The following is a 23,635-nucleotide window of genomic DNA, read 5'->3' as shown; positions in this document are numbered from 1 at the left end:
GATTGCTTACAAAATAATGTTTGTGGACGAATTGTGCTTGATGGGGTAAAATTGAATATATTTCGCAACCTATTTTGCAACAAATGAAATTAACTACACTGAAATGAGAAGACGCTCGATTTGGGGGAACAGCCCCTCACAGTGATTTTATCTAATATAAATTAATTATTAATTGAAAACTACCGCCAATTTGACCAGTGCTCAACAGTGTTTTCCCAATGAGATTCCCAAGCTACGAGAAAAATATCCCTGACAGCAGAGAAAAAGTCCCACAAAGGAGAGAGAAAAATCTCTTAAAAGAGAGACAGAAAATTCACTTCGGATAAGAGAGAAGAAAAAACAGGGTTGTATGTGTTTCGATACCCTATATTCTTGAATGTAAAATATAATAATAAAAGAACAAAATCTGCCGCAATAAATATCCCAAATATGCCGATGCTAATCATACTGAACGATTTTGATATTCTGACATTATTACCAGCAAGCTATGAGTTATCAGATTGATGAATAAAGTGTTTCAAAATGGGCTAGTTTTGATTATTCACAAAATAAAGTTAAATTTCCTCAATTCCACCTTGCAACATCGCAAGAAACAAACGATAGAAGTATAGGAACGTAACTAAAATCAGGAGCTGCGATAAAAATACGATAGGTGCCGCTGCAGACAAATTTTTACCAGGGCTGATAACTGTCAGCAGGAGTAATCTAAAAAACCGCTCAACGATCACGACGATAGCTACTTTTATAACTGTTATGACTTTATGATTTCCACTAACTATACGAGATAGTTTAAATAGAGTGGCGATAAGTTCGTTTTATCCTCGGTATATTTGGAAAATGAGAAGGTATATTTCGGTATATTTTTTAGGGTCATGCGGTATTTTTCTCGATAGTTCGCCAGCGCCACCTGTCGCCTGTCATCGCACTGACAAAACATAAATAAAATAAAAATAACTACAACTAAAAACTACGCAACGCATAAATTAAGAAACAATTGACAAACACAACAAACAAAAGGCTACAAACTGAGCAACCAGGCAGTAGCATGTAAAGATGCTAAAGTACATCAAGAGGCAGACCAGTAAGTGGCTGAAAATTGGCGAATTTCTGTTCCCCCACTGTGGGCATGACACCAATCTAAGAAAATTTCTTTTTTTGTGTTTTGTTTGATTGCAGGCCGTCGTCGGAGCAGCGCCCACGACGCGGCGGTGGCTCCCAGTGATGATGTGGACGTGATAGACTGTGCGGCGCAGAAGCGACATTCGCTGCGGTCCACAACCAGTTTCTGTGATGAGGTTTTTATGGAAGAGGAAGAAGGCGGTGGCAACGGCGGCAACGGCAGCGGAGGCGCATCCGATGCCGTCAGCCTGCTGAATGGCGGGGGCCCTGATGATGGTAATTAATGTGGACAATTGCTTATCACGTTTTTGCACCTTTCTCTGTCAACGATTGTTGTTTTTTGTTGCTTTTTAATTGGCAGAAATATTCAAATACAATTCGCGGCTCTCCATGGATCTGGCGGCGATTGTCAGCGAACCGAATTGCTTGAGTTATTTCATCCAGTACCTGGAGACGCGACAGGCACTGGCCTTGATCAAGTTCTATCTGGACATAGAGAACTTTAAGCGTGCGGCTGTGGGCTGCCACACAGAGCGGGAGAAGGAAGAGCCCGAAGCGCCGGCGACCAAAGCGGAAAAGCAGAAGCCAAACGAGGAGAACGATGTACCTGAACTGAAGACGCTGTGCGATCTGTCGATGAGGAAGCCCCTCACGGACGACGAGAAGAGCCGCATATACGCGGAGACCAACAAGCAGATCAACAAACAGAAGGCCAGCAGCGAGCTCTCGCTGGCGAGCGTCAGCGATGCCATTGCCATCTACCAGAAGTATCTGATAGTCAATGCGAGTCTGCAGGTGGAGCTGCCCATTGTCATCCTCGCGCACATCTCGCTGCTGCTCTGTGGCCGGGACAAGTCGCTGCCGCACCAGCCCATTCCCGCCAGCTGCTTTGACGAGGCGCGCGACCATGTGCTGGAGCAGCTGGAGCGCGGGCATGTGCAGGGCTTCCTGCAGAGCAGCTACTACTGCAGCTACTGCCTGGAGCTGATCGAGGGCGTGGGCAGCATCAACATCTACGATGTGCTCTACAGCGAGCTGGCTCTGTTCTACTTCACGGAGTACCTGGAGCAGCAGCAGGAGCGCGAGTGCCTCGAGTTCTGGATAACGGCCATCAATTTCCGCAAGAGTTTCGCCGGCGATGAGGACCAGCAGGCGGCCCAGTCCGATGCCATGATCATCTACGAGCGCTACTTCTCGCTGCAGTCCGAGTGCCGTCTGTGGATGTCCCAGAAGCTGCGGCTGCGCGTGGAGCAGGCCATCTGCGGCCCCGCTGACATGTGGCAGGCCTTCGATCTGGCGCTGCTCGTCACGGCCAAGTATCTGGATCAAAAGTACTTTGCGGACTTCCTCAGCTCCCACATCTTTGACAATTATGTCAACGAGCTGAAGGCCAAGCGGGGCACCCCAGTCGCCGCGCAGGATGTGCCGGACTCGCTGCAGCACAAACTGAGCCTGCGAGGCGCTTCCAAGCTGTCCGCACAGCAGCGGCACCGCAAGACCATGTCCATGTCCGACTGCACGCACATCTCGCAGCACAACACACTGCTGGCCGCGATGGATCAGCACACGAAGCAGCCCTCAGCCGCTGGCAATCTCAACATTGATGCGCGGCAGCTGACAAATCCGCAGCTGCTCTGGCAGCGTCCCGTGGGGGCATTGAAATTTGGGTTTGTCAACTCGCTCGGGCGCTACGAGCGAGACTTTGAGGCTGTGGACGCTGTGGCGCTGAAGTCGCAGCCTTGGTCGCTGGGCGTCAGTGGGAGCAAGATCAAGAATGCCATGCGCAAGCTGGTCAATCTGCCCGAGGACAATGTGCAGGAGGAGATTGCCTGGCAGGTGGCCGAAATGATTGTGAAGGACGTGACAAGCATTACACTCAAAGGCGCCTCCGGCGTGCCTTAAGACTCGTTTCTCTTCCTCGCTGAATGTGCTTTCCCCTTTTTATATCGAATCTTAAGCAATTATTTCTCAAATTTGATCACTTTTAGTATTTAGTTTACAATTCTTTTGGCGCTCAAATCAAAGCAAACAAAAAGTGCACAAAGGAAATCAAACTCCCAACAGAAGCTCTCTCTACCGCTCTCTTATGTACAAAATACGTTGAACAAATGCAACTAATTATTATTAACTATTTACATATTTTACACACATATTTTATGTTATCTATATTTATGCCGCTGTGCGCTTTGAAACCCGAACTAAGCGATCGCTCAAGCGCAAGTCGCAGCCTCAAGTTTTAGAAGCTAATCCGGAATCGACCCCCGCAAGGGGTTGATCCAACGATCGCTCCAAATCCGAATCCTTTACGATTTGTTTTCGTTCCGCTTATTGTTTTAATAATTTGTTATAGACTGTGTACTACATATGGAATATTTTTGCATACTGAATGGAAAACTTTATTGTTATTAATAAACTTTTTCTATAATCAAGCAAACGTGATGTGGAGGAGCTGCCAGCTGTCAATATTTCTGCTTGCTAGAGAGTGTGGAAAAATTCCACATTTAAAAGAGATTTATATTGGAAATTATATTGTATTAAGTGCAGCCAAAGGTGGGTTTAAGTCGTGTTGCACAAGTGAATTCTGCCAAAGAGAATGGATGAGAATTTATGGGATTTCGAAATGGCACTGACAACTTCCTGGGGAAAACTCTTTCAAAACGAATTCTATATTCGATATTTCCTATCTCTTAAACTTTATTTAAACGAAAAATCTTAGTCTTAATCCTCTGCCTTCTGTCCCTCGTCCACATCCTGTGGAACTTCCCCCGTTTCGCCGAACCAGCGCAGAATGCGCAACATTGTCTTCGCGGAGTACAAGCAGAAAGGATATTCATCGTAGCAGCGATCCGTGTGGCCACGCAGCGCCAGTCCACGACTGAAGGCGCGTCCGATCTTGGCCGGTGCCAGTTCCAGCGATGACTCGAGGTAGTCCATGAGGATCTCGGCCTCGGGCGCAGCTGCCTCGGCACCGGACATCAGCTGGCAAATCAGCGACTGAAGGCACTCGAAGGGATCGCGCGAGAGAATGCGTTTCCAGTCGATGGCAGGCGGAGGTGCGCGATATGGACCCCTGCCCGAATCGGGAGTGCCTCGACCCCAGCCCGGCTCATGTCGCTGTCTGTGGTACGAGGGCGCCTCTCTTCTGCCACGTATCCGAGTCAGAGCCGCACTTGCCTGTCCCGCCAGAGCTGGCAGTCTGTTGAGATTGAGGCCAGAGCTAACCTGGCCCGCCAGCATGGTGATGCCTTGGATGGGGCGTATCCTGTTCCAGTCCTGTGCCAGCAGATGCATCATGTACATGGCCCCGAGGCCCGTGGCAGCCAAGAGTATCAATCTGCACAGGATGATGTGGCGTCTTAGGTGACTCAAGCCTTCACTTGGATATGTGGATCGAACCCACCTGAATCCCATCCTGCAGAAGGAGAGTCTGCCTGCGTGTCCGTTGAGCTTCGTTGTCAGCGTTCAAATGGGCAGTCTCCCCGAGCTGCACTCATGTTTAAGCTTCAATTTTGGATGCCAAAAAATCGATGCCAGGCTCCAGTCTCCAGTCCCCAGTCTGCAGTCACAGCTCCACTTTCGGCCGACTTTCGCGCTTACAAAAACCGGAACAACGCGAAGTTTATCATCAAAACAAAGTCCATCCTAGTGCTTTCCGCAATGGCGATGACATAATAGCCTCATCCAATCGAGTTGTCCAGGCTCTCCCCCAGTCAACAGTCTTCGCTCGCCATCTCGGATGTGGTTTCCCTTTCGATCAAACGGGTTTTCCGCTCGCTATCTGCGCATTTTCTTCGCATTTCTTGTTTTCCTTGACTTTGGGTTTTGGGGGCCTCTGCGGTTGCCTCATGCTCATGACCATTGCGGTGGGTCGGTGGGTTGTTGCGTCAGGCGTCAGTCAATCCCCTAGAAAATTACCAATGAACTTTCCCAACACAGTGGGCAGTGGGTCAGTTTTCGGTTCAGATTTGGGTCTTTAAGGCTTCAAGGAAAAAGCTTTGTGGCAATCACAATGGAGGTCAGGAGTAGGTAGTAATTTTCAGCAAATGGAAATGCTGGTTTGTAGTGCGATTTTAAAGCGATTTATTGGTGTATTTTAGTGGTTTTTTCTCTATAAAATATGGAAATATGTGCCCGAATTTAAATAGATTTTGCAACTCCCTTCAAAAGTGGATTAAGTGTTGTAAAATGCTGACAGTTGAATGGGAAACACATTTGCCAGGAAGAGCCAAGAGCACCTTCTGCGACGCTTCTGCATTACTTAAATCTCCCTTAAGCTAGAGTTCATTTCAGAACTAAAACCTGACGTACATATTCCACTTTGCACTTAGGTGTTAATTTTGTAGAAACTCCGCCAAAAGTGAAGCCATAACAAGCAAAAGAAGCAAAAGTGCGCCATGAAATTCCGAACAAGCTGACGGTGTCCGCTGTGGTGAGGACCAATAACTTATTCACCACGCTCGGGCAGAGCGACAAGCGCTAGAAAGGGATAGCGACAGAAAGAGACTCCGCTGTGGTGAAGACGTCAGCTACGGCACCTTGTTTACATTTCTTTAACAGCTGACAAATCAACAAGAGGACACATTTTGCACGCAAATATTTAATTTACTAATTGCTCAACGATCACAGATTGTATTTGCTTAGGCAAACGCAGACGGATATTTACTCAAACTCCGCGCAAGAAGAACGTTTTTCACACTTTCACATGGATCCTCCCACGCAACTCAACTCCTGCAGCTGCAGAGCTGCTTTTGCTCCCCTTTTTTCACCCAAAAACAAGTCTTTGCAAAAACTTTTCCGCCAAAAGGAAACAAAAAGAAAAAGCTTTTTCTTTCGCAGCTAAAAACATCTATAAAAGCGGGACCGCGTCACGTCAGCGGATTCAGTCGATTTGGGTGAACCGTCAGCCGCTGGACTCTGGGGAAGAGGAGACGCCGCAGTCCAAGTCGAAGTTGCAGCAGAGTGGTATTACATAACGTGCAAAAAGTGAAAGTGGGAAAACATGTTTTATGCGGTCATCTGGATTTTCTTTGCCACTTTGTTGGCTGTGCTGCTGGGCGGGGTGCGCAAGCCGAGAAGATTTCCGCCAGGACCCCGCTGGTACCCCATCGTGGGCAGTGCCCTGCAGATCTCACAGCTGCGATGTCGCCTGGGCATGTTCTGCAAGGTGATCGATGTGCTGGCCAGTCGCTACGTGAATCCCTATGGCTTCTATGGCCTGAAGATTGGCAAGGACAAGGTGGTGATTGCGTACACAAACGAAGCCATCAGCGAGATGATGACCAATGAGGACATTGATGGCCGGCCCGATGGCATCTTCTACCGCCTGCGCACGTTCAACTCCCGCTTGGGCGTGCTGCTCACCGATGGCGAGATGTGGGTGGAGCAGCGTCGCTTCATTCTGCGCCACTTGAAGAACTTTGGCTTTGCCCGCAGCGGCATGACGGACATTGTGCACAATGAGGCCAGCTGCCTACTGCAGGATCTCCGCTCAGTGGTGCGCCGCGAGGGCGGGCATCAAGCCCGGATCGAAATGCACGATCTGACGAGCGTCTACGTGCTGAACACCTTGTGGTGCATGCTGAGTGGCCAGCGCTACGAGCCGGGCTCTGCGGAGATCACCGAACTGCTGGAGACCTTCTTCGAGCTCTTCAAGAACATTGACATGGTGGGCGCGCTGTTCAGTCACTTTCCGCTGCTGCGTTTCATTGCGCCGGACTACTCCGGCTACAATGGCTTCGTGGCGAGCCATCGTGCGCTCTACACCTTCATGAGCAAGGAGATTGAGCTGCATCGACGCACCTATCGCAACTACGATGAGCCGCGCGATCTGATGGACAGCTATCTGCGTGCCCAGGAGGCGGGTGGCGACGACAAGGGCATGTTCTCGGACGAAAGTCTGCTGGCCATCTGCCTGGACATGTTCCTGGCTGGCTCAGAGACCACCAACAAGTCGCTCGGTTTCTGCTTCATGCACCTGGTCCTGCGTCCGGATATACAGGAGCGCGCCTTTGCCGAGATCAAGGAGGTGGTGGGTCTGGAGCGCATACCAGAGTGGACACGCGATCGCTCGAAGATGCCCTACTGCGAGGCCATCACCCTGGAGGCGGTGCGAATGTTCATGCTGCACACTTTTGGCATTCCCCATCGTGCGGTCTGCGATACGCGTCTGGCTGGCTACGAGATACCCAAGGACACAATGGTCATTGCCTGCTTTCGCGGCATGCTCATCAATCCGGTGGACTTTCCCGAACCGGAAACATTCAATCCCGAGCGTTACCTCTTCGATGGCCAGCTGAAGCTGCCAGAGGCCTTCAATCCCTTTGGCTTTGGGCGTCATCGTTGCATGGGCGATCTGCTGGGACGCCAGAACCTGTTCATGTTCACCACCACGGTGCTGCAGCACTTCAAGCTGATTGCCATTCCGGGCCAAATGCCGGAGGAGGTGCCACTGGAGGGTGCCACAGCGGCAGTGAAGCCATACGAGATTATGCTGGTGGCCAGAGCACCTGAACAGGAATGCTGATCCAGCTGTGTGTGGGTCTACAATTTACATATATTTTATAGGTTTCTTGTTGTTCCCAGTTGTTGTTAGTACATAGATCAAAAAGGTCCTGGCCATATCATCTTTATGCTGAAATTGTTTCCTAATAAACTTTTGAAAATTTGAAGAATTTTAGCATAATTACGGGATAGTCATCAATGACCGTCACAGGAGCGGTGAAAGTAAGGCATGATAGTAATGCATGACATTTATATATGACTGTAAGGTATGACAGAAATGCTTGTCAGTTGGTGACCGCACAGTACTGAAAGTGGAGCCGAAAGCGGAGCTAGGCTTAAGAAACGTTCAAAATAAAGGGAATTTGGCTGAGCTGAAAGATAATCTTTTACGATTCGCAATTCTCTGAGTTTCTAAAATATTTTCCTCTAAATGTGGAGCATAGTAAGGCAGTAATAAGACAGTAAGGCATGACAGAAGTAAGGCCTTGATCGGTCATCTTGAAACTGCCCTAGAAACGATCGCTTAAAAAACAAGGAAAAAATGTGTAAAAATCAGACGACGTATATAAAAATAAACTCACTTGTCATGTTTACATTCTCTAATTAAATATGTAATTATCAATATCATTATAATTATTATTGTTCATGGTTGGTTTTGTGGTGTTTTGTAGTCTACAAAGTTGTCATTTAGTTTGGTTTTCTTTTCCATCTATTCGATCGATCCTCTGATCTTTCAGTTAACAGAACAAAAGCAGTAAATATAGAAAACAAGTAATGGATGAAATATGATTGGATCGGCTTATACAATATACAAAAAAAGGTGAGTAAGCGTACAAAATAATTATTGCCACGAAAAATATAAATTACACAATGGATTGTTGAATGCAAATGGATTTTACTCTCCGGTTCGGTTCTCTTTGCTCTCTATTCTTTTGTTAAAGCTATTTGTTATTGTTAATGGAAAACAATTGTTGCTCGACTTTCGACTTGTGTATTTTGTGTGTATATATTCTCCCTCTTTTCTTTTTCTTTTGCTTTAAATTTTAAATTTAAATTTGTGTTTTTCGCTTTCGTTATTTCTCACTCTTGAGCCTGCCTGCTAGACACTGGGCTTACATAGATGTATATATGTATATATATATATATATATTGTATGTATATATGTTGTATATAATATGTGTAAAAAACAAAAGCAAAGCCAGCTTCCAGCCACACAAATATTAACCTTAACTTAGCTGCATTTCAAAGCATTTCTATAAAGTAAATCTGCATTTTGATTCACACAACACACACGACACGACACGATACGCACACGGCAAAAAACTTAAGTAACTGCTGCACCATTTGTGTATGTTTATGGCTACGATTTATAACTTTAACTAACAATTCAATTCAGCTAGATATAAGCTGATTTGTTTACCGATTACTGACATCAACATCCATTTTGGTCCGTGATTACCAACGCGCGCGAGTGGAGAGGAGGAAGAGTATAAATTACACTTTGAGGTACAAATGAAAGGTGAAATAAATAAGAGCGAGTATAGAGTAATAGTAGGTGTAGGGGGTACATAGGATATGTTCAGTTCCACAAGTGTTGGGTGTTGTTTGGGAGACTAGTTGCAAGCGTTCGAAACTTTTGTTTTGTGCAACACAAAAGCCATGCGCGAAATTGACACAAAATTACATTTTTCAGTTGTTTTCTTACGATACGAGACGAGAGGCTACACCACATTTGACTATAAAAAAACTAATGAAATTCCCTAAAAATGTTTGCAGCGATTTGTGATTATGGATCGTCTCGTTCCTCCTAAACTTTGCGCAGCACAAACGTGGGCAGCTGCTGGGCGCAGCAGCAGGCCACGATGTACAGAATGCCAAAGAAAAAGTTCAGCTTGGCCGTCTGCCGTGGCACCAGATGCATGGTCTGTTCGTTGCGGAAACGCTTCTCGATCTTAAAGGCCTGCGGCAGGGTGACGAGTGGCAGCAGGAACCACAGCGAGTACTTCAGGCCAAAGATGAAGAACAGCGAGTAGGGTGTAAAGAGCAGCATGGCATAGAGCACATGCGAGGCAGTGCGTCCAATGAGTATGGCCAGTGTGACAATGCCCGCTTTGCGATCACTCTCCGCATCGCGCGTATTGTTGCTGTGGAGGATGGCCTCCGTGTTGAGTGCCAGCGGTATGGCGTAGCCCATTGTTGTCCAGTCGACGTGACCCGTTTGTGACATGAATGCGAACAGCACCGAGATGGGGCCAAACAGTATCAGAATGACCAGATCGCCCAGGGCAATGTACTTGAAACCAATGCCGCCTGTGTACAGAAAGCTGGACGATAGACCGCCAAAGTAGATCAGTGCCAGATGCTCCATTTTGGCCGGACTGAGCACAGCGAGCAGCACAAAGCCACCGCAGCCGGCCATATACAAAATGGCACCCAGTGAGACCACCTGAAAATTAGAACGAAAATGTTTATAAATAATTAATTAAACAGCAATTAATAGCGATCGATCGATTGGATCGCTTGCTTACCTCATCCTTGGTGAGTATGTGATCGACCAGTGTGCGATCGTCAGCCTTCTGCTTGTCAATGCCTTTGATGAAATCGAAATAGGTGTTAACCACATTACCCGCACAGTGGACCGTGACCGCGGTGAAGGCGGTGAGGAAGAAGGTGAGCAGCGAAAACTCCTCCGCCCACTGGGAGCGATAGGCCAGAGCGGAGCCCAGCAGCGTGGGCACCAGACTGGCGGACAGCGACCAAGGACGCAGGGCCAGCAGATAGGTTTTAAATTTCATAAAAGTACCCGAATTGGCCATCAGCGTGGATGCTGCTGCTGTCGCCTTGCCGTTCGTTGCTGCTGCAGTGCCATTTGGCTGATGATGACGATGCTCGTGGTTGTGCTCCTGCTGCAGCAGCTGCGTTGCGTCCGGCACTAGGCTTTCGCTTCTACTTGTTGCCATCGCAAGCTCCAAACTATAACTGCGGGGAAATCTTTTTGCTCATTCGCTGGAGCAACACAAACTATTCTGTGTTTGTTTGACCTTCTATCCGCTGGGTTGTGGAGTGGGGTGGTATTGTTTATAAAAGCATAAATAATTCAACGAAAAAATCTGTTGCCGGCACACACGGGCGGCGGCTCCTACGGGCTGACTTTTGAGGCGGATTTCCACCTGGTCTGTCTGTGTGTGTGTGTCGAGTATGTGTGTGTGTTTTGGAGGGGGTCTGCGCGTACTTTCTCAATAATCGCTAATATTGTATACACAGCATCTTGTGTGTGTTGTGTGTGTGAGCCGGGGATGGATCCGAACTGGGGGGTGGGGGCGCCTCCACAGCAGCAGCAGCAGTGTCCCAACCACAAAATTTCACCGAGCAGCTCCAACTTTTGCAGACTGCGTTCTCTGCGTGTGCTCTTCACGTCCAGCGCCAATGTCTTCCGGGGACACTCTGTGTGTGGTGGTAGCGCCTGCTTTGATTGATTGATTTATGTATAATTGAATTTCACTCTTGGTCTCTCTTTTTTCTATTTATTTTAATCAAACAAATCAACTGTCACGTCAGCTCGAAGCGAAATAAGGTCATACCGTTTTCTTATTTAGGGTGTTATGCCGCGCAGCCCTGCGCAACACTGTCGCTGTCGGCCAGCCCTGGTCAACAGCTGGAGATTGAAATTTACTGAATTATTTAAATAATTTTTCCACTAAATGGATTACAATAAGATTTGCCGGGTGTGCCTGGAGGAGGGCACCCCGGGGCCGCTGACGTCCATCTACAGCACAGACTTTGCCATGATGCCCTCGGTGATGCTGATGCAGTGCGCCAAGATACGAGTAAGAGTAAAAGTTGGCGTCGATTTGTTTATGTTGATGTTTTTTTTTATAGGTTTACAAGACAGACGCCTTGCCGTCGGTTATTTGCAATAACTGCATATACCGCCTGGGTGTAGCCTTCCATTTTAAGCAGCAATGCGAGAACAGCGATCTCAGACTGCGCCAATATTTGGGCGTGCTCGAGTCCTGGCGCCAGGATGCAGCGACCAACACGGACTTTGTGGAGAAACCCCTGCCCCAGAGTCATATACTGATCTCCAGTGATGAGGAGGAGCCGACGAACACGAAGACGAGCAAACGACGCTCGCGCTATCAACGCAAACCGCCCGAACAGCACAAGAAGCGAGGACCCAAGCCCCTGCCCAAGATGCCACACACCTGCTACGAGTGCCACAAGAGCTTCAAGTGCATTGCGCAGCTCACACAGCACATACGAACGCACACGGGGGAGAAACCCTACCAGTGCGGCTATTGCATCCAGCGCTTTGCCCAAAAGTACAACCTGAAGGTGCACGAACGCACCCACACGGGGGACAAGCCCTTCCAGTGCGAGATCTGCTCCAAGCAGTTCTCGGCGCTGGGCAACTTTCAGGCACATCAAAAGATCCACATCGGAGTGAGGGACCAGATCTGCACGCTGTGCCAGAAGGGCTTCTATACGGCGGGGGATCTGTCCAAGCACATGATAACCCACACGGGCATCAAGAATCATCATTGCGATGTGTGTGGCAAGGCGTTCAGTCGGCGACGTGACATGCGAACCCACAAGCTGAAGCTGCACCCTTTGGAGTCGAGCACGGTGCACGACATTGTGGATGATGACGATGATGAGGCCATAGACACGGATCCCGTGGGTCTGGACACCCTCGATGATGATCACGCCCACTTCAAGTGTCCCGACTGTGATAAAGCCTTCGACACAGCCGACAGCCTGAGCCTGCACTTCCGTACGCATGCCGTGAACAATAATCTGCTGAATCTACCCTTGCCGCCAGCTCCACCCATGTCACATCACTATCATCACCATCATCCGGCAGGCACGGGTCCGTCCACGGCGGCCATGCATCATCACGATGCGCTGCATCATCTGGGTATGGCACAGGCTCACATGCTGGCACCACCGCCGCCGCCACCACCTACACCCAGTGAGGGTCGCTACTCAATGCTGCATCACACAGCGGCCCAGAGGTTGCACTACTAATCGAACACATTTGGTTTTTAATTGTTTAGTTTATATAAAATGGAATATTTTCGCATGGTCTGCTCTTGTCTCTCTTTACAATAAATACAATGTAGAATTTGGCAAGCACAGCTTCTATAAGATCATTACGAATGCTAATGTCAATGGAAAGATTGTACTCTCTATCGTGTTGTACTTAAATGCAAAAACTAAACAAACTTTCTTATACGAAATGTATACTGATACATAAAATTGTCATTACTGTAGCTTATATATTGATTTGTGTCGTAAAAAATTGTCATATTTGTTTGGTATTGTTATGCATATTGCATCGTTGGTATTGGCTCCTGATCTCCAGTTTCTAAAGTGTATAAATGTAGTCGTAGTAAAAGAATTGCCTCCAAAATAAGAGTCATCATAAAAATATTGCTTTGAACAACGGCCTGGAATGGTTCGTGTCTTTACTTTAGCTTCTCCCTGAGCCACTCTTCGGTCAGTTCGTCCAGTTCGCGTATTTCGTAGACACGCGTGAGATCAACCTCGCGCTGCAGGGCGCTCTTCGTGCAGGCATACATCATCTGCAGCTCAATCTGAAATGGCAGTATTAAAACCGATTCTTGGTAGGCATTCTGTAACCTACCTGACTATCCCTTGGTGTGTAGAAAATAAAACACATCGGATATGAGACACGCTGATCGTCGTGCACCATTTTGTATGTATAAATTATGTAGCGCGGCTGGTGGCCCGGCAGTGTGTCCTGCAGCTCATCCACGGAGATATCATCAATAAATTCATCCAAAACCACAGATTGCTTCTCTCTATCGACTTTCACTGAAAGAAACCATCAATCAATCACTTAACTTGTCCGTAGCTATGGAAATTTCTGCTTACAAATCAGAGCCGCATTGTTTTTGCTTTTGCTGAAGCGAAACTTCTTCAATTCCTCCAGCACTTCGTTGCTGATGTCGCATATTTTGTTATCACCCTGCAGGGCAAAGATATTATATTATTTATAAATGCACATAAACAGAAACCACCGGACCTTATCTGACAATAGCAATCACCAAACACAAAACACGCCCACAGGGGCCATTAGTCATGCTTCTGGTAATTGATGTTCGACCTGGCCAAATCACTTACCATTGCTGTAGTTGGTTGGTGGCGGGACCTAAGGATCTGGGCTCTGAGGACTGTCTTTGGCCGGTCTTCTGTGGATGTTTTAAAGAAATTAAACAATTTCGCTTGATAAAACAAAACAGTAGGGCTGGAGAAAAAATCGATAGTGCCATCGATTGTTTCGATTCACAATAGTGGAAAGTATCGATGGTGGCCATTAACGTATAATGCTATTTCATTTGGTTGACCTTTTTAGTTTAATCCATATTTTGTAAACAATGAAACAAAAGGAAGTCATGAGTAATAGCCGATCTTGTGGACAATTTATTGATAAATTGGATAAAATTATATTTTTAGCGCTGAATACCCTAACTAGCTAGTAAAATTAGATAGAATAGCAAAATCGAGGAAAAGATTTAAGATTTACGGTATATTTACTGTACATTTAAAAAAGCGAAGGTATATTTCGGTATATTTCTTAGGATCACAGGTGTATGCGATACTTTTTTACCGTTGGTTCAAAGTAACAATGGGGGCGTGCATTTCTTCAATTCGCCTAATTTCCAGGTGCACATGTCTATAAATTTGAAACAAAGCACCGAAAAAAGATGCTTCAAAGTCTACAGTTGTCCCGGTATGAAAGCAACCTGTTGGAGCCATGCTGGAAGGTAGGTGCCTCCAAAAACAAGAACCCCCGCGCAACAGGTGTGGACCGCAATGAGATCGCTGCAGTGGACATAGTGGCCTGCTGGTAAGTACATTTTACCCGAAAAACATCGTTTCCTCATTCCTCGTTCGTTATTGGCTTTTTAGCAAGCAAATAACTGACTTAATAGATAAAAATAAATTGAGAATAAACCAAACGAGGTCCTTGAACACGCGTACCAAAGGGTATGTTGATTTCAAGAGCATTACGCGACTCACATATGGCGCGGCGCATATATACAGGAGGCAGGTGGACACCTTGTTGGGTAAGTTAAAGAAAAAAACAAAATTAAATTGTTATAACCCACAAATGATCCTATACAGACGATGCGAAACATTTGCTGGATCAAATGAATCACACAACGTTCGATTTTGTGCTCACAACGAAGAAAACTTTGGTGGTCAAACATCAAGAAGGGCGAACCCATCACAAGCGAAAGCACGTTATAACCAAGCAGGCCAGGGTAAGACTCTCGAAGCGACCCAGACTGCAGGAGCCCGAGCTGCTGGATGACGAAGTCTTGGATCACTATCGCACCCTGATGTCCGAATGCCAGGTGTGGCACACAGAGAGCTCACAGAAAGTCATGGAAGAGGTGGGTTAAAAGCCATTTGCTTTGCATACTTTTCCAATACTTTCGCTGATCTATCCATAGTCCATCGAGCTGCCTCGAATGGTGCAGGAAGAAAGCTTGCGCAGCCATTTAACCATCACCGAAGAGTTTGCTGTCTATGAGGAGCAAAGCACTTTAAAGGAAAACGAGGGCTTTGGTGACAACGAGCAGGTGGATTTGACTATATTTGAAGAGCTCTACCCCAGGGACAGGCCGTCTTTAAAGCGTCACTCTTTGAGCCCGAATTCAACGGACATTTTAGATGCTAAAATGCCCAGATTGGACGTGGGCATCAGTGCATTCGGAACCACAAATGCTGAACGTGCTATAGTCGAGGATAATAGCATTACATTAGCGATGCCGGTATACCGACAAGATGTCGATGCACCTGCGTTGCCGCAACCGCCACTGCCTTCACCCACCGATGTCCCCGTGTCGATGAAGCAGTCGAAAAAACGTGGCAAACAAAAGAAGTTAATAGTGGACAAATTTATCAAATATTCTCGGGATGTACTAATCAAGCACAGACATCAATACCTAAAGGAGCACAGAAATAGAGTGATTACAGCACTGCCGCCCAGCAAGTTACTCAAAAGTGAAAAGAACCTTCTATCAACTCTAAAAAACAAGTAAGAAACGGAAAACTTTAAAGAAACTATTTCTTAAGCCCCTGCCGGGCAGCTTTATCTTTCCAGATGTGCTAAATAAACGCCAAAGCCACACATTAACCATTGAACAAATGGAAACCGATTGTGAGAGCACTTTGCGAACAATTTTTGGTGACGAATTCACAGACACTCTGGCCCAGGAGGTGTTTGTTAAGCTGTCAGAGCTGTGCACAGCAGCTAAACGAGGAGAAATAGCTGCTGCTGATCCGTCTGTGCCCGTGGAAGATGTGGAAAACCTGGCACCGCCCCGACTGCTGCCAGTAAATGCGGCAACTCCCAGCAACAACAATAATTTGTATAAGCACAAGACAATAAGCTATGAGGATAATCAATTTGGTAAGTTGCAGGAGCTCGCCGTTTCCATAATGCTTAACACTTTGTATACAGACAGCTACGATGTTATGATGGACCTTTTGAGCACCTGGCGCAGCCATCCGGAACTCAAAGGAATTGATGCCAATGAATTCATCAAAACATTCCCAGACCGCATCAAAGCGGCCCTCGCCTTCAGTCATCTATTGTGTAATTTAATTAAATTAAACTTTTTTCAAGCTAAACTAATCTTTTGCTTGCAGGTCTCGTGCGCGATAATTTTGTAAGTATCTCGAAAAGGCCAAACTCCAATGAAATGGATCAAATAACACTGGGCGAGCAGTCCATTAGTCTAATTTTAAATTTATCGATGGACGAGTAGCCATCATTTTGTTGGTAATCATTAAGTGTTACTATTTTTTTGGAATTGTTACAAAAAGGCCCCTTGTAGGGCCTTTTTATCATTATCTATCGTGAATTCTCCAACTTTATAATTTTTTCTTGTTACTTTTGTTATTCCCCTTATCAAACAATCATCTTTAAGTTTCTTTCTTATTACTTTTTGTTACTATTACGTTATTATTGTTATAATAATTCATCAACATTTGTTCGTATTATTTTCTAAAACCTTACTCTTGTTGTCTTTGTTACAAAATCTCTCTCAATCTCTCCTGTGACAACACCAAAATAAAAACAAATTATTAAACAAAAGGAATATAATTGTGACTGCCGGCTGACTGACTGACTTGCGCTTAAATGCCAATTTGCTGGGCCAGACCCGAGTAAATGTGCAGCGTGCAGAAGCCAATGATGGCGGCAACCAAAGCCTTCACGGCAATCGTCAGCCAGGGTCCAATGGTCAGGATATGTAGGAGACCCTCGAGCCAGACACCCTTGAAGACGGTCACGGCCAGCAGAACGCTAACCAATGGCTTCAGTGCCTTGTTCAGATCGTGGCGCGTAAACAGCCAAATGAGCGTGGCCGTGGATATGTGCTGAACCAGCATAACATTCGACTCCAGACACTTGAGTATGTAGATCCAGCTGAATTCAGTGCCACGGGCACCCACCCACAGCATAATGCCACGTGAGAGAATTACCTCGGCAGTGGCCCCTGCAAGAATTGATTATCTCAATTGATTTTGTTCATAAATGGAGATTATTTGGTTCACTTACAGCCAAGGCCAGCCGTAATTAGTTTGGAATGTCCCTTGCCGGGTATGCGACTCAGAATCAAGGCAAAACCAAGCAAATCGGCTATGTCCACGCTGCACCGAAAGATTTCCTGCAAAGCACACCTTAACCTTAATCCAATGCAAATATGGCGGGGTCAGCGATGAAGACTCACCGCAAAGAAATTAAATTCTCCGTTGCCCGTGGAGGATGTGTCCGAGTAGAAGAATGTGGCCAGGACGAGCATCTTACAGAGTTGAGTGAATATGTAGATGCCTCCCGCCTGCACGCACTTCCAGAATGCCCCATATTCCGAGCTGTGCAAATGTGGTGCCGGGGACAGAACAGAGATGTAATGAATGTTTTTATTGATTCGGAAGCGTGACCCACATTGAAGGGCCCCAAACTTACAGGCCAGAGTATTTATAGGTGAAGTAGTATGGCATCAGCAAAGCTACGCAGTTTCCAAAATGATATAGCGTCATTTTATTTGATAATTATGGCTATTTTCCTTTATTTAATTAAAACATAGGAGGAGGAAAACGCAGCTGTCACTTAACTACTGTGCGAGGTATCGATAACCGACTATCGATATGCGACAGCGCCATCAACACGTCATCTGCCATCTGTGAAGTGGCGTTTGGTGTGTGTGTGTGCGCCCGTGGCTGCCTGTGTGTGTGTGTCTGTGAGTTTTCTCGTACAATTCAGCAATCAAATCAGTTTAATTTATATACACAGCCAAATTCCAATGATGTTTAAAACAAAATTAACAATGCTATAGAACACACACAGAGCATGACTTCCACTTGCAAGCCAAAGAAATAAGAAAAAACATAGAAAAGCAGGCGACAAAAACACAAAAAAACAGAGAAAAAGTTTCGCAACGCAAAGGAAAGTCCAGTCCGAGATCTTTTGTGAATATTCCAGTGCATGACGAATGCAGAAAGAAAACTAGCAACGTCAACTTGTGGGGGAAAAGCGTAACTTGAAATGAGATGCAAACTCGACGACGACTCCATCAAACGGACCAGCAGGATTACAGCAGCAGCACCTATACCCTTCACGCAGCGGAGGATCAACAAGCATCGGGCGGCGGAGGACCTCACGCGCTAGTACAACCTGGGCAGCAATCACCACTGCAGCCACCAGGAGGAGTCTTGACCCTTGACATTGGCGATCCGCAGTCACTGGCATCCGTCCAGACAACAGACTCGGACGACAAGTACGGCAAGGCAGCTCGTCAGTGGAATTTGCGTGCCTTCTCGGGCCAGGCACTGCGCACATTGAGTGCCGCAGCAGCTGTTGTCACCGGCAGTCATCCAGGCGACAATAACAACGACAACAACAACTACAACTACGGTGGAACGACAACAGCTCTCACAGCCACGCAAAACGATCGAAAGGAGTCAGAGTTAGAGCCAGAGCCAGAGCAGGAAATCTTCATTATGGCGGCCAGAGATCGTACGGGCGAGTTTGCCAATGCGATACGTTCGCTGCAGGCACGCAACATCACACGGGCCGTCAACATACGGGATCCCCGCAAGGCCAAACAGATTCAGAGCTATTCCGAGTTCATGATGGTCGCCAGATTCATTGGCAAGAACATAGCCAGCACGTACGTCAAGCTGGAGAAGCTAACACTGTGTGAGTATGAGAGAGGGTAAATGGCAGAACTCTTCATTTAATCATTGTTGTCTTTGCAGTGGCCAAAAAGAAGAGCCTCTTCGATGACAGACCGCAGGAGATACAGGAGCTGACGTACATCATTAAGGGTGATTTGAATGCATTGAATCAGCAGATTGCACGCCTGCAGGAAATCTCCAAGGATCAGCGACGCAACACGAGCGGCAAACATCTGGTATCACATTCCTCCAACATGGTTCTGGCACTCCAATCCAAGCTGGCCAGCATGAGCACGGACTTCAAGCAGATTCTGGAAGTGCGCACGGAAAATCTCAAGCACCAGAAGACGCGCCGTGATCAGTTCAGCCAGGGACCAGGTCCCAGGGCTGCTCATTCCGTGTCCCCGTCGACGGCCAAGCAGGGCTCGCTGCTGATGAGCGAGGAGAACCAAGCGGTCAGCATAGACATGGGCGGCAGCAGTGATACGTCGCCGCTCCTCGGTGGCCAGCAGCAGCAGCAGCAACAGCAAATGGCCATCTACGATGAGTCCGACAATTATGTGCAACAGCGCGCCGAGACAATGCAGAACATTGAGTCGACAATTGTCGAGCTGGGCGGCATATTCCAGCAGCTGGCGCATATGGTCAAGGAGCAGGAGGAGATTGTCGAACGCATCGATACGAATGTGGCCGATGCTGAGCTGAATATTGAGGCGGCGCATGGCGAGATTCTCAAATACTTTCAGTCAGTCTCCAAGAATCGTTGGCTGATGATTAAGATTTTCGGTGTTTTGATATTCTTCTTCCTATTCTTTGTTGTTTTTATGTCATAATCCAATGCCTGCCCTTTTGCCTTTCCCCTCTCTGTAAAACACCCACAATTATGATTAAACAAATTTTTGGTTTTGTGAAATAAATATAAAATAATATTATTCCATGCTGTGGCCTCCCGATCCGATACGAACCGAAACGATTGTAAAAAAATAAACTATAAAGATACGTGGAAGAAAATGCGTTTATTTCAAGGTGTCTCCAAGTCGCTGGCATTATGCTAGATTGTGATATCTATGCTGGAATTGTTGATAAGCATTTGGTACGTAATCTTCACGAACAAAAAGGTGTGGGTGGTTGGGTGAGGCTCCATGCCGCTGGCTAGTCAAATACTCCACTATCCCTCAGGCTACAAAAATTGTACAAATATTACTTTGATTTGACTTTTATTTAATGCTTAAAATCCAACTACACCACGAATGCGAAATGCAAAAAAAAAAATTAATAATACAACTTTACAGAAATTATAAAAATAATAAAACAAATCATAAGCAAACAAGAAGAAGAAAATGCTGATTTGATCTGATACTTTCAATATCGTTTTGTTATGAGGCGCACTCAATGGGATTTACAGAGGTGAATTATATTTATTGTTCGCGGCTGTGAGATAATCTCATCTGAAGCGGTACACACCACACACTCCCCGTTATGCTTTTTATGACAACTTATAGACGATGCAGAGATCCCGAGCGAGCCCCAGGCAGCTGCTTGCTCTATGTGGATATGAGCGAATAAACCATGCTAAAATTAGCCAAAGAAATGTTAATACAAATGAGTGGTACAGCACGCTGAAGAATAGAACGAATTAATGTGCAACGCTAATTACCCGTAGATGTAGTAGAAGAAGCTAATCAGATAGACGGCCAGCTTGATCCAACCCTCACGCATGTTGCGGGACAGCGTGTCCGTTTTCAGCACCGTTGTGGGATCATATAAACCCGGTCCGGACATCACAGGACGAGTTTTGTAGCTACAAAGATTTTCGAACATTTTAAATTTGATCTGTTAAGTGAGTCATTATGCGGGCTGCCTACCGCCAAATGTGATAGGCAATGAGGGGTATGTTGATGGCCAGGGAGAACCATTCGCCGCACACCAAGAATAACAAGTTGAGGAATATGTGCAGCAAATATTCAGGTAAAACTAGCTGCAAGTGGTAAAAATTCATTAGAAACATAAACACATTGCCTTCCCACTGGTCAAACGCACCGGATTAAGGCTATTACACTGATCTATTGGATTTTTGTAATCTGTTTTGAGCTCATCGAACGCAATAACATGAAATATTGCGAAAAATATCAAGAATGCGTCGCCAATCAAGGCAACGATGTACGTGAAGGCGGTAAAGTTGAACACCATCGTGTAGACAAATTACTCTTGCTAAGGCACGCAACTAAATATACCACTTGCTAATTATTTACGTAAATTTTCGGCGTTTTCAATGTTGTAAAAACGAACTTGTTTTTTTTCGTGCAAGGGCGGCGATGATGACAGCTGTGGCCCAGGGATGGAGAAATACTACGGTCACACTCAAATTGTTCATCACTTTGTTATGTCGTGTAGAAAAGGATCGCATGAGCCTGGAAATGTACTTAAATTTGTTTTTATAATCAAAATAGAACCGAAACTATTTAAATATAAGCAAATTGCCTCCTTGCGGAGTTCAACAGTTGTGGAATTTTAGTACACTCCGGTGCGTAAAAGTAACATTTTTCCCAAAGCCACTCACGGTCACATTGCATTTCCAAATCGAACCGCCATTATTGTTCACGAAACAAATGGAAAGAAAAACAAAAAACTGATATAAACCAAACGCTTGTGCAATTAGCAGACAACTGATTAAGCATAATTCATAATCGAGACTACCTGACACCCCCGAACGTTTGCCAAGATGTCCCAGTTCAATTTTGTGAGCGATCTGCAAAATGCTCTGATCATGGACGGCGAGACGCGCGGTCCTGCCCCGCGCTGGAAGAAGAAGCTGGAGGCGTCCCTCAATGGCAGCGTGAATACGACGCGCTCGGTTTTGTCCGTCTCCTACAATACCAGCTTCTCTGGCGTCCAGGCACCCACCAAGACACCGGGCAAGAGCAGCGAGGGCAAGACCAAGAAGTCGAACACAACGCCAACAAAGACGCCATGCGGTGGCGATCGTTTTATACCGAATCGCGCGGCCACCAACTTTGAGCTGGCGCACTTTCTGGTGAGTGAAAAGCAACTGCAATGCCATTGATTGCATGGGTATAACTTTCTTTGTGCAGGTAAATAAAGACTCGGGCGACAAATCTGATGAGGAGAATGACAAGGCCACGACTAGCAATAGCAACAGCAACGAGAGCAATGTGCAGGCCTCCGCACACAAGGGCGAGCGACAGAAGCTCATCTCGGAGGTGGCCCAAGTGCCTGGCGACAGCCATGGTGGCCGCATTTTGTGTTACCAGAACAAGGCACCAGCCGCTCCAGAGTCCCACACAAATCCCCTCAAGGTGGTTTACTCCATCAAGACACCCATATCGACCAAGAGTGGTTCTCGCTATATACCAACCACTTCGGAACGTATTCTAGATGCTCCAGACTTCATAAACGATTACTGTAGGTGGCATCTTGCTTTCACCCCCCTTAAATCGTTCATTCTCCAATTCTCTGTCCCATTTCTTTTGCAGATCTAAATTTGATGGATTGGAGCGGTGACAACATTGTGGCCGTTGCTCTGGGCAGCTGTGTGTATTTGTGGAATGCAGCCAGCGGCAACATTGAACAGCTCACCGAATTCGAGGAGGGCGACTATGCTGGCTCGCTCTCCTGGATCCAGGAGGGTCAAATCTTGGCCATAGGCAACAGCACTGGAGCCGTTGAGCTCTGGGACTGCTCGAAGGTGAAGCGTCTGCGTGTCATGGACGGTCACAGTGCTCGTGTGGGCTCCCTGGCCTGGAATTCGTTCCTCGTTTCATCTGGCAGTCGTGATGGCACCATTATCCATCATGATGTGCGCTCGCGTGAGCACAAAATCTCCTCGCTGGCCGGCCATACTCAGGAGGTGTGCGGTCTGAAATGGTCAACGGATTTCAAGTACTTGGCCAGCGGCGGCAACGATAATCTGGTGAATGTCTGGTCACTGGCCAGCAGCGGTGTGGGCACGGCCAGCGAGGCGCTCCACAAGTTCAATGAGCATCAGGCGGCCGTGCGTGCCCTGGCCTGGTGTCCCTGGCAGCCCAGCACTCTGGCCTCTGGTGGCGGCACTGCTGATCGCTGCATCAAGTTCTGGAACGTTAACAATGGCTCGCTGATCAAGTCGGTCGATTCCAAGTCACAAGTCTGCTCGCTGCTCTTCTCCCGACACTACAAGGAGCTGATCTCGGCCCATGGTTTTGCCAACAATCAGCTGACCATCTGGAAGTATCCGACAATGGTGAAGCAGGCTGATCTGACCGGTCACACGTCGCGTGTCCTGCAAATGGCAATGTCACCAGACGGCAGCACTGTGATCAGTGCCGGTGCGGATGAGACGCTGCGTTTGTGGAATTGCTTTGCGCCCGATCCACTGGCAGCCAAGAAGTCGGCCAGCGTCAATAGCAAGGCCAAGCAGAGCGTGTTCCGGCAGAGCATTCGTTAGAAGAGAATAATTTAAAAGTTATACTTAGTTACTGTAGACTGTGTACCGTCGTTGCCATTAGCGATATTTCCTTTGTGTTTGCGTTTAAAGTTTAGAGTTATTTGCGTTGCTCTGTTCTTGGACTAGATAATTATATATTGAATGCTTTATTTTACTCTACTTTAATTCCTGTTTGCTGTGTACTACCAAGACGATCGTAAGAGAGACTAAATGGAGGAGTTTTTCTAATACTTTATTTAATTTAAGTTTAAATGTGTATAAATAAAATGCCCGATATTCTGCAGCCTTGTATGCTTTATTTTCATTTTAAGTACCATCAGACATACATGCATATATTTATGTGTGTGTTTTACA

General features: G+C 46.6%; 11 protein-coding genes across 13 annotated transcripts; 6 read left to right on the top strand and 5 right to left on the bottom strand.

The window, feature by feature from the left end:
- Positions 1–920: 920 nt before the first annotated feature.
- LOC117901495 (A-kinase anchor protein 10, mitochondrial) lies at positions 921–3,258 on the top strand. The gene is made up of 3 exons (XM_034812264.1): positions 921–1,081; positions 1,177–1,395; positions 1,481–3,258. The coding sequence occupies exons 1-3, from the start codon at positions 1,054–1,056 to the stop codon at positions 3,019–3,021; spliced, it is 1,788 nt and encodes a 595-aa protein (XP_034668155.1). The 5' UTR covers positions 921–1,053; the 3' UTR covers positions 3,022–3,258.
- Positions 3,259–3,670: 412 nt separating this feature from the next.
- On the bottom strand, positions 3,671–5,178 carry LOC117901912. The gene is made up of 2 exons (XM_034812877.1): positions 4,520–5,178; positions 3,671–4,453 (listed from the first exon to the last, which is right to left on the bottom strand). Exons 1-2 carry the CDS (start codon positions 4,528–4,530, stop codon positions 3,838–3,840), a joined length of 627 nt encoding a protein of 208 aa, XP_034668768.1. The 5' UTR covers positions 4,531–5,178; the 3' UTR covers positions 3,671–3,837.
- Positions 5,179–5,323: 145 nt separating this feature from the next.
- On the top strand, positions 5,324–7,787 carry LOC117901910 (probable cytochrome P450 303a1). The gene has a single exon (XM_034812876.1). The coding sequence runs from the start codon at positions 6,119–6,121 to the stop codon at positions 7,640–7,642; it is 1,524 nt and encodes a 507-aa protein (XP_034668767.1). The 5' UTR covers positions 5,324–6,118; the 3' UTR covers positions 7,643–7,787.
- Positions 7,788–8,541: 754 nt separating this feature from the next.
- LOC117902061 (ubiA prenyltransferase domain-containing protein 1 homolog) lies at positions 8,542–11,196 on the bottom strand. Its single transcript, XM_034813133.1, has 2 exons — positions 10,149–11,196; positions 8,542–10,066 (listed from the first exon to the last, which is right to left on the bottom strand). The coding sequence occupies exons 1-2, from the start codon at positions 10,578–10,580 to the stop codon at positions 9,428–9,430; spliced, it is 1,071 nt and encodes a 356-aa protein (XP_034669024.1). The 5' UTR covers positions 10,581–11,196; the 3' UTR covers positions 8,542–9,427.
- A 48-nt stretch (positions 11,197–11,244) lies between these two features.
- LOC117902060 (zinc finger protein 32) lies at positions 11,245–12,847 on the top strand. Its single transcript, XM_034813132.1, has 2 exons — positions 11,245–11,447; positions 11,500–12,847. Exons 1-2 carry the CDS (start codon positions 11,322–11,324, stop codon positions 12,646–12,648), a joined length of 1,275 nt encoding a protein of 424 aa, XP_034669023.1. The 5' UTR covers positions 11,245–11,321; the 3' UTR covers positions 12,649–12,847.
- Positions 12,649–17,210, bottom strand: LOC117902064 (glia maturation factor beta). Of its 2 annotated transcripts, none has more exons than XM_034813139.1 (4): positions 17,178–17,210; positions 13,519–13,613; positions 13,268–13,458; positions 12,649–13,217 (listed from the first exon to the last, which is right to left on the bottom strand). In XM_034813139.1, coding segments are annotated over exons 1-4 (417 nt in total). In that variant the 5' UTR covers positions 17,180–17,210; the 3' UTR covers positions 12,649–13,088. The 2 variants fall into 2 exon arrangements, with proteins under 2 accessions (XP_034669030.1, XP_034669029.1); XM_034813138.1 differs by lacking the exon at positions 17,178–17,210 and adding an exon at positions 13,768–13,919 and having other exon boundaries at positions 13,519–13,612.
- LOC117902056 lies at positions 14,275–16,457 on the top strand. Its single transcript, XM_034813128.1, has 7 exons — positions 14,275–14,494; positions 14,557–14,714; positions 14,773–15,044; positions 15,105–15,691; positions 15,744–16,066; positions 16,118–16,252; positions 16,306–16,457. Exons 1-7 carry the CDS (start codon positions 14,352–14,354, stop codon positions 16,422–16,424), a joined length of 1,737 nt encoding a protein of 578 aa, XP_034669019.1. The 5' UTR covers positions 14,275–14,351; the 3' UTR covers positions 16,425–16,457.
- LOC117902062 (transmembrane protein 147) lies at positions 16,601–17,798 on the bottom strand. The gene is made up of 4 exons (XM_034813135.1): positions 17,627–17,798; positions 17,391–17,532; positions 17,219–17,327; positions 16,601–17,156 (listed from the first exon to the last, which is right to left on the bottom strand). Exons 1-4 carry the CDS (start codon positions 17,698–17,700, stop codon positions 16,795–16,797), a joined length of 687 nt encoding a protein of 228 aa, XP_034669026.1. The 5' UTR covers positions 17,701–17,798; the 3' UTR covers positions 16,601–16,794.
- A 104-nt stretch (positions 17,799–17,902) lies between these two features.
- On the top strand, positions 17,903–19,769 carry LOC117902059 (syntaxin-5). Its single transcript, XM_034813131.1, has 2 exons — positions 17,903–18,859; positions 18,919–19,769. Exons 1-2 carry the CDS (start codon positions 18,211–18,213, stop codon positions 19,668–19,670), a joined length of 1,401 nt encoding a protein of 466 aa, XP_034669022.1. The 5' UTR covers positions 17,903–18,210; the 3' UTR covers positions 19,671–19,769.
- Positions 19,770–20,035: 266 nt separating this feature from the next.
- Positions 20,036–21,166, bottom strand: LOC117902063 (protein cornichon). 2 transcript variants are annotated; one of them, XM_034813137.1, is made up of 5 exons: positions 21,127–21,166; positions 20,878–21,061; positions 20,703–20,815; positions 20,495–20,638; positions 20,036–20,409 (listed from the first exon to the last, which is right to left on the bottom strand). In XM_034813137.1, exons 2-5 carry the CDS (start codon positions 21,025–21,027, stop codon positions 20,382–20,384), a joined length of 435 nt encoding a protein of 144 aa, XP_034669028.1. In that variant the 5' UTR covers positions 21,028–21,061; positions 21,127–21,166; the 3' UTR covers positions 20,036–20,381. The 2 variants fall into 2 exon arrangements, with proteins under 2 accessions (XP_034669028.1, XP_034669027.1); XM_034813136.1 differs by having other exon boundaries at positions 20,878–21,158.
- Positions 21,167–21,381: 215 nt separating this feature from the next.
- Positions 21,382–23,564, top strand: LOC117902058 (cell division cycle protein 20 homolog). The gene is made up of 3 exons (XM_034813130.1): positions 21,382–21,871; positions 21,930–22,260; positions 22,332–23,564. The coding sequence occupies exons 1-3, from the start codon at positions 21,560–21,562 to the stop codon at positions 23,279–23,281; spliced, it is 1,593 nt and encodes a 530-aa protein (XP_034669021.1). The 5' UTR covers positions 21,382–21,559; the 3' UTR covers positions 23,282–23,564.
- Positions 23,565–23,635: the final 71 nt, after the last annotated feature.

This window comes from Drosophila subobscura, chromosome U (assembly GCF_008121235.1).
Source record: "Drosophila subobscura isolate 14011-0131.10 chromosome U, UCBerk_Dsub_1.0, whole genome shotgun sequence".
NCBI lineage: Eukaryota > Metazoa > Arthropoda > Insecta > Diptera > Drosophilidae > Drosophila > Drosophila subobscura.
This window is presented reverse-complemented; position numbering and strand designations above follow the sequence as displayed.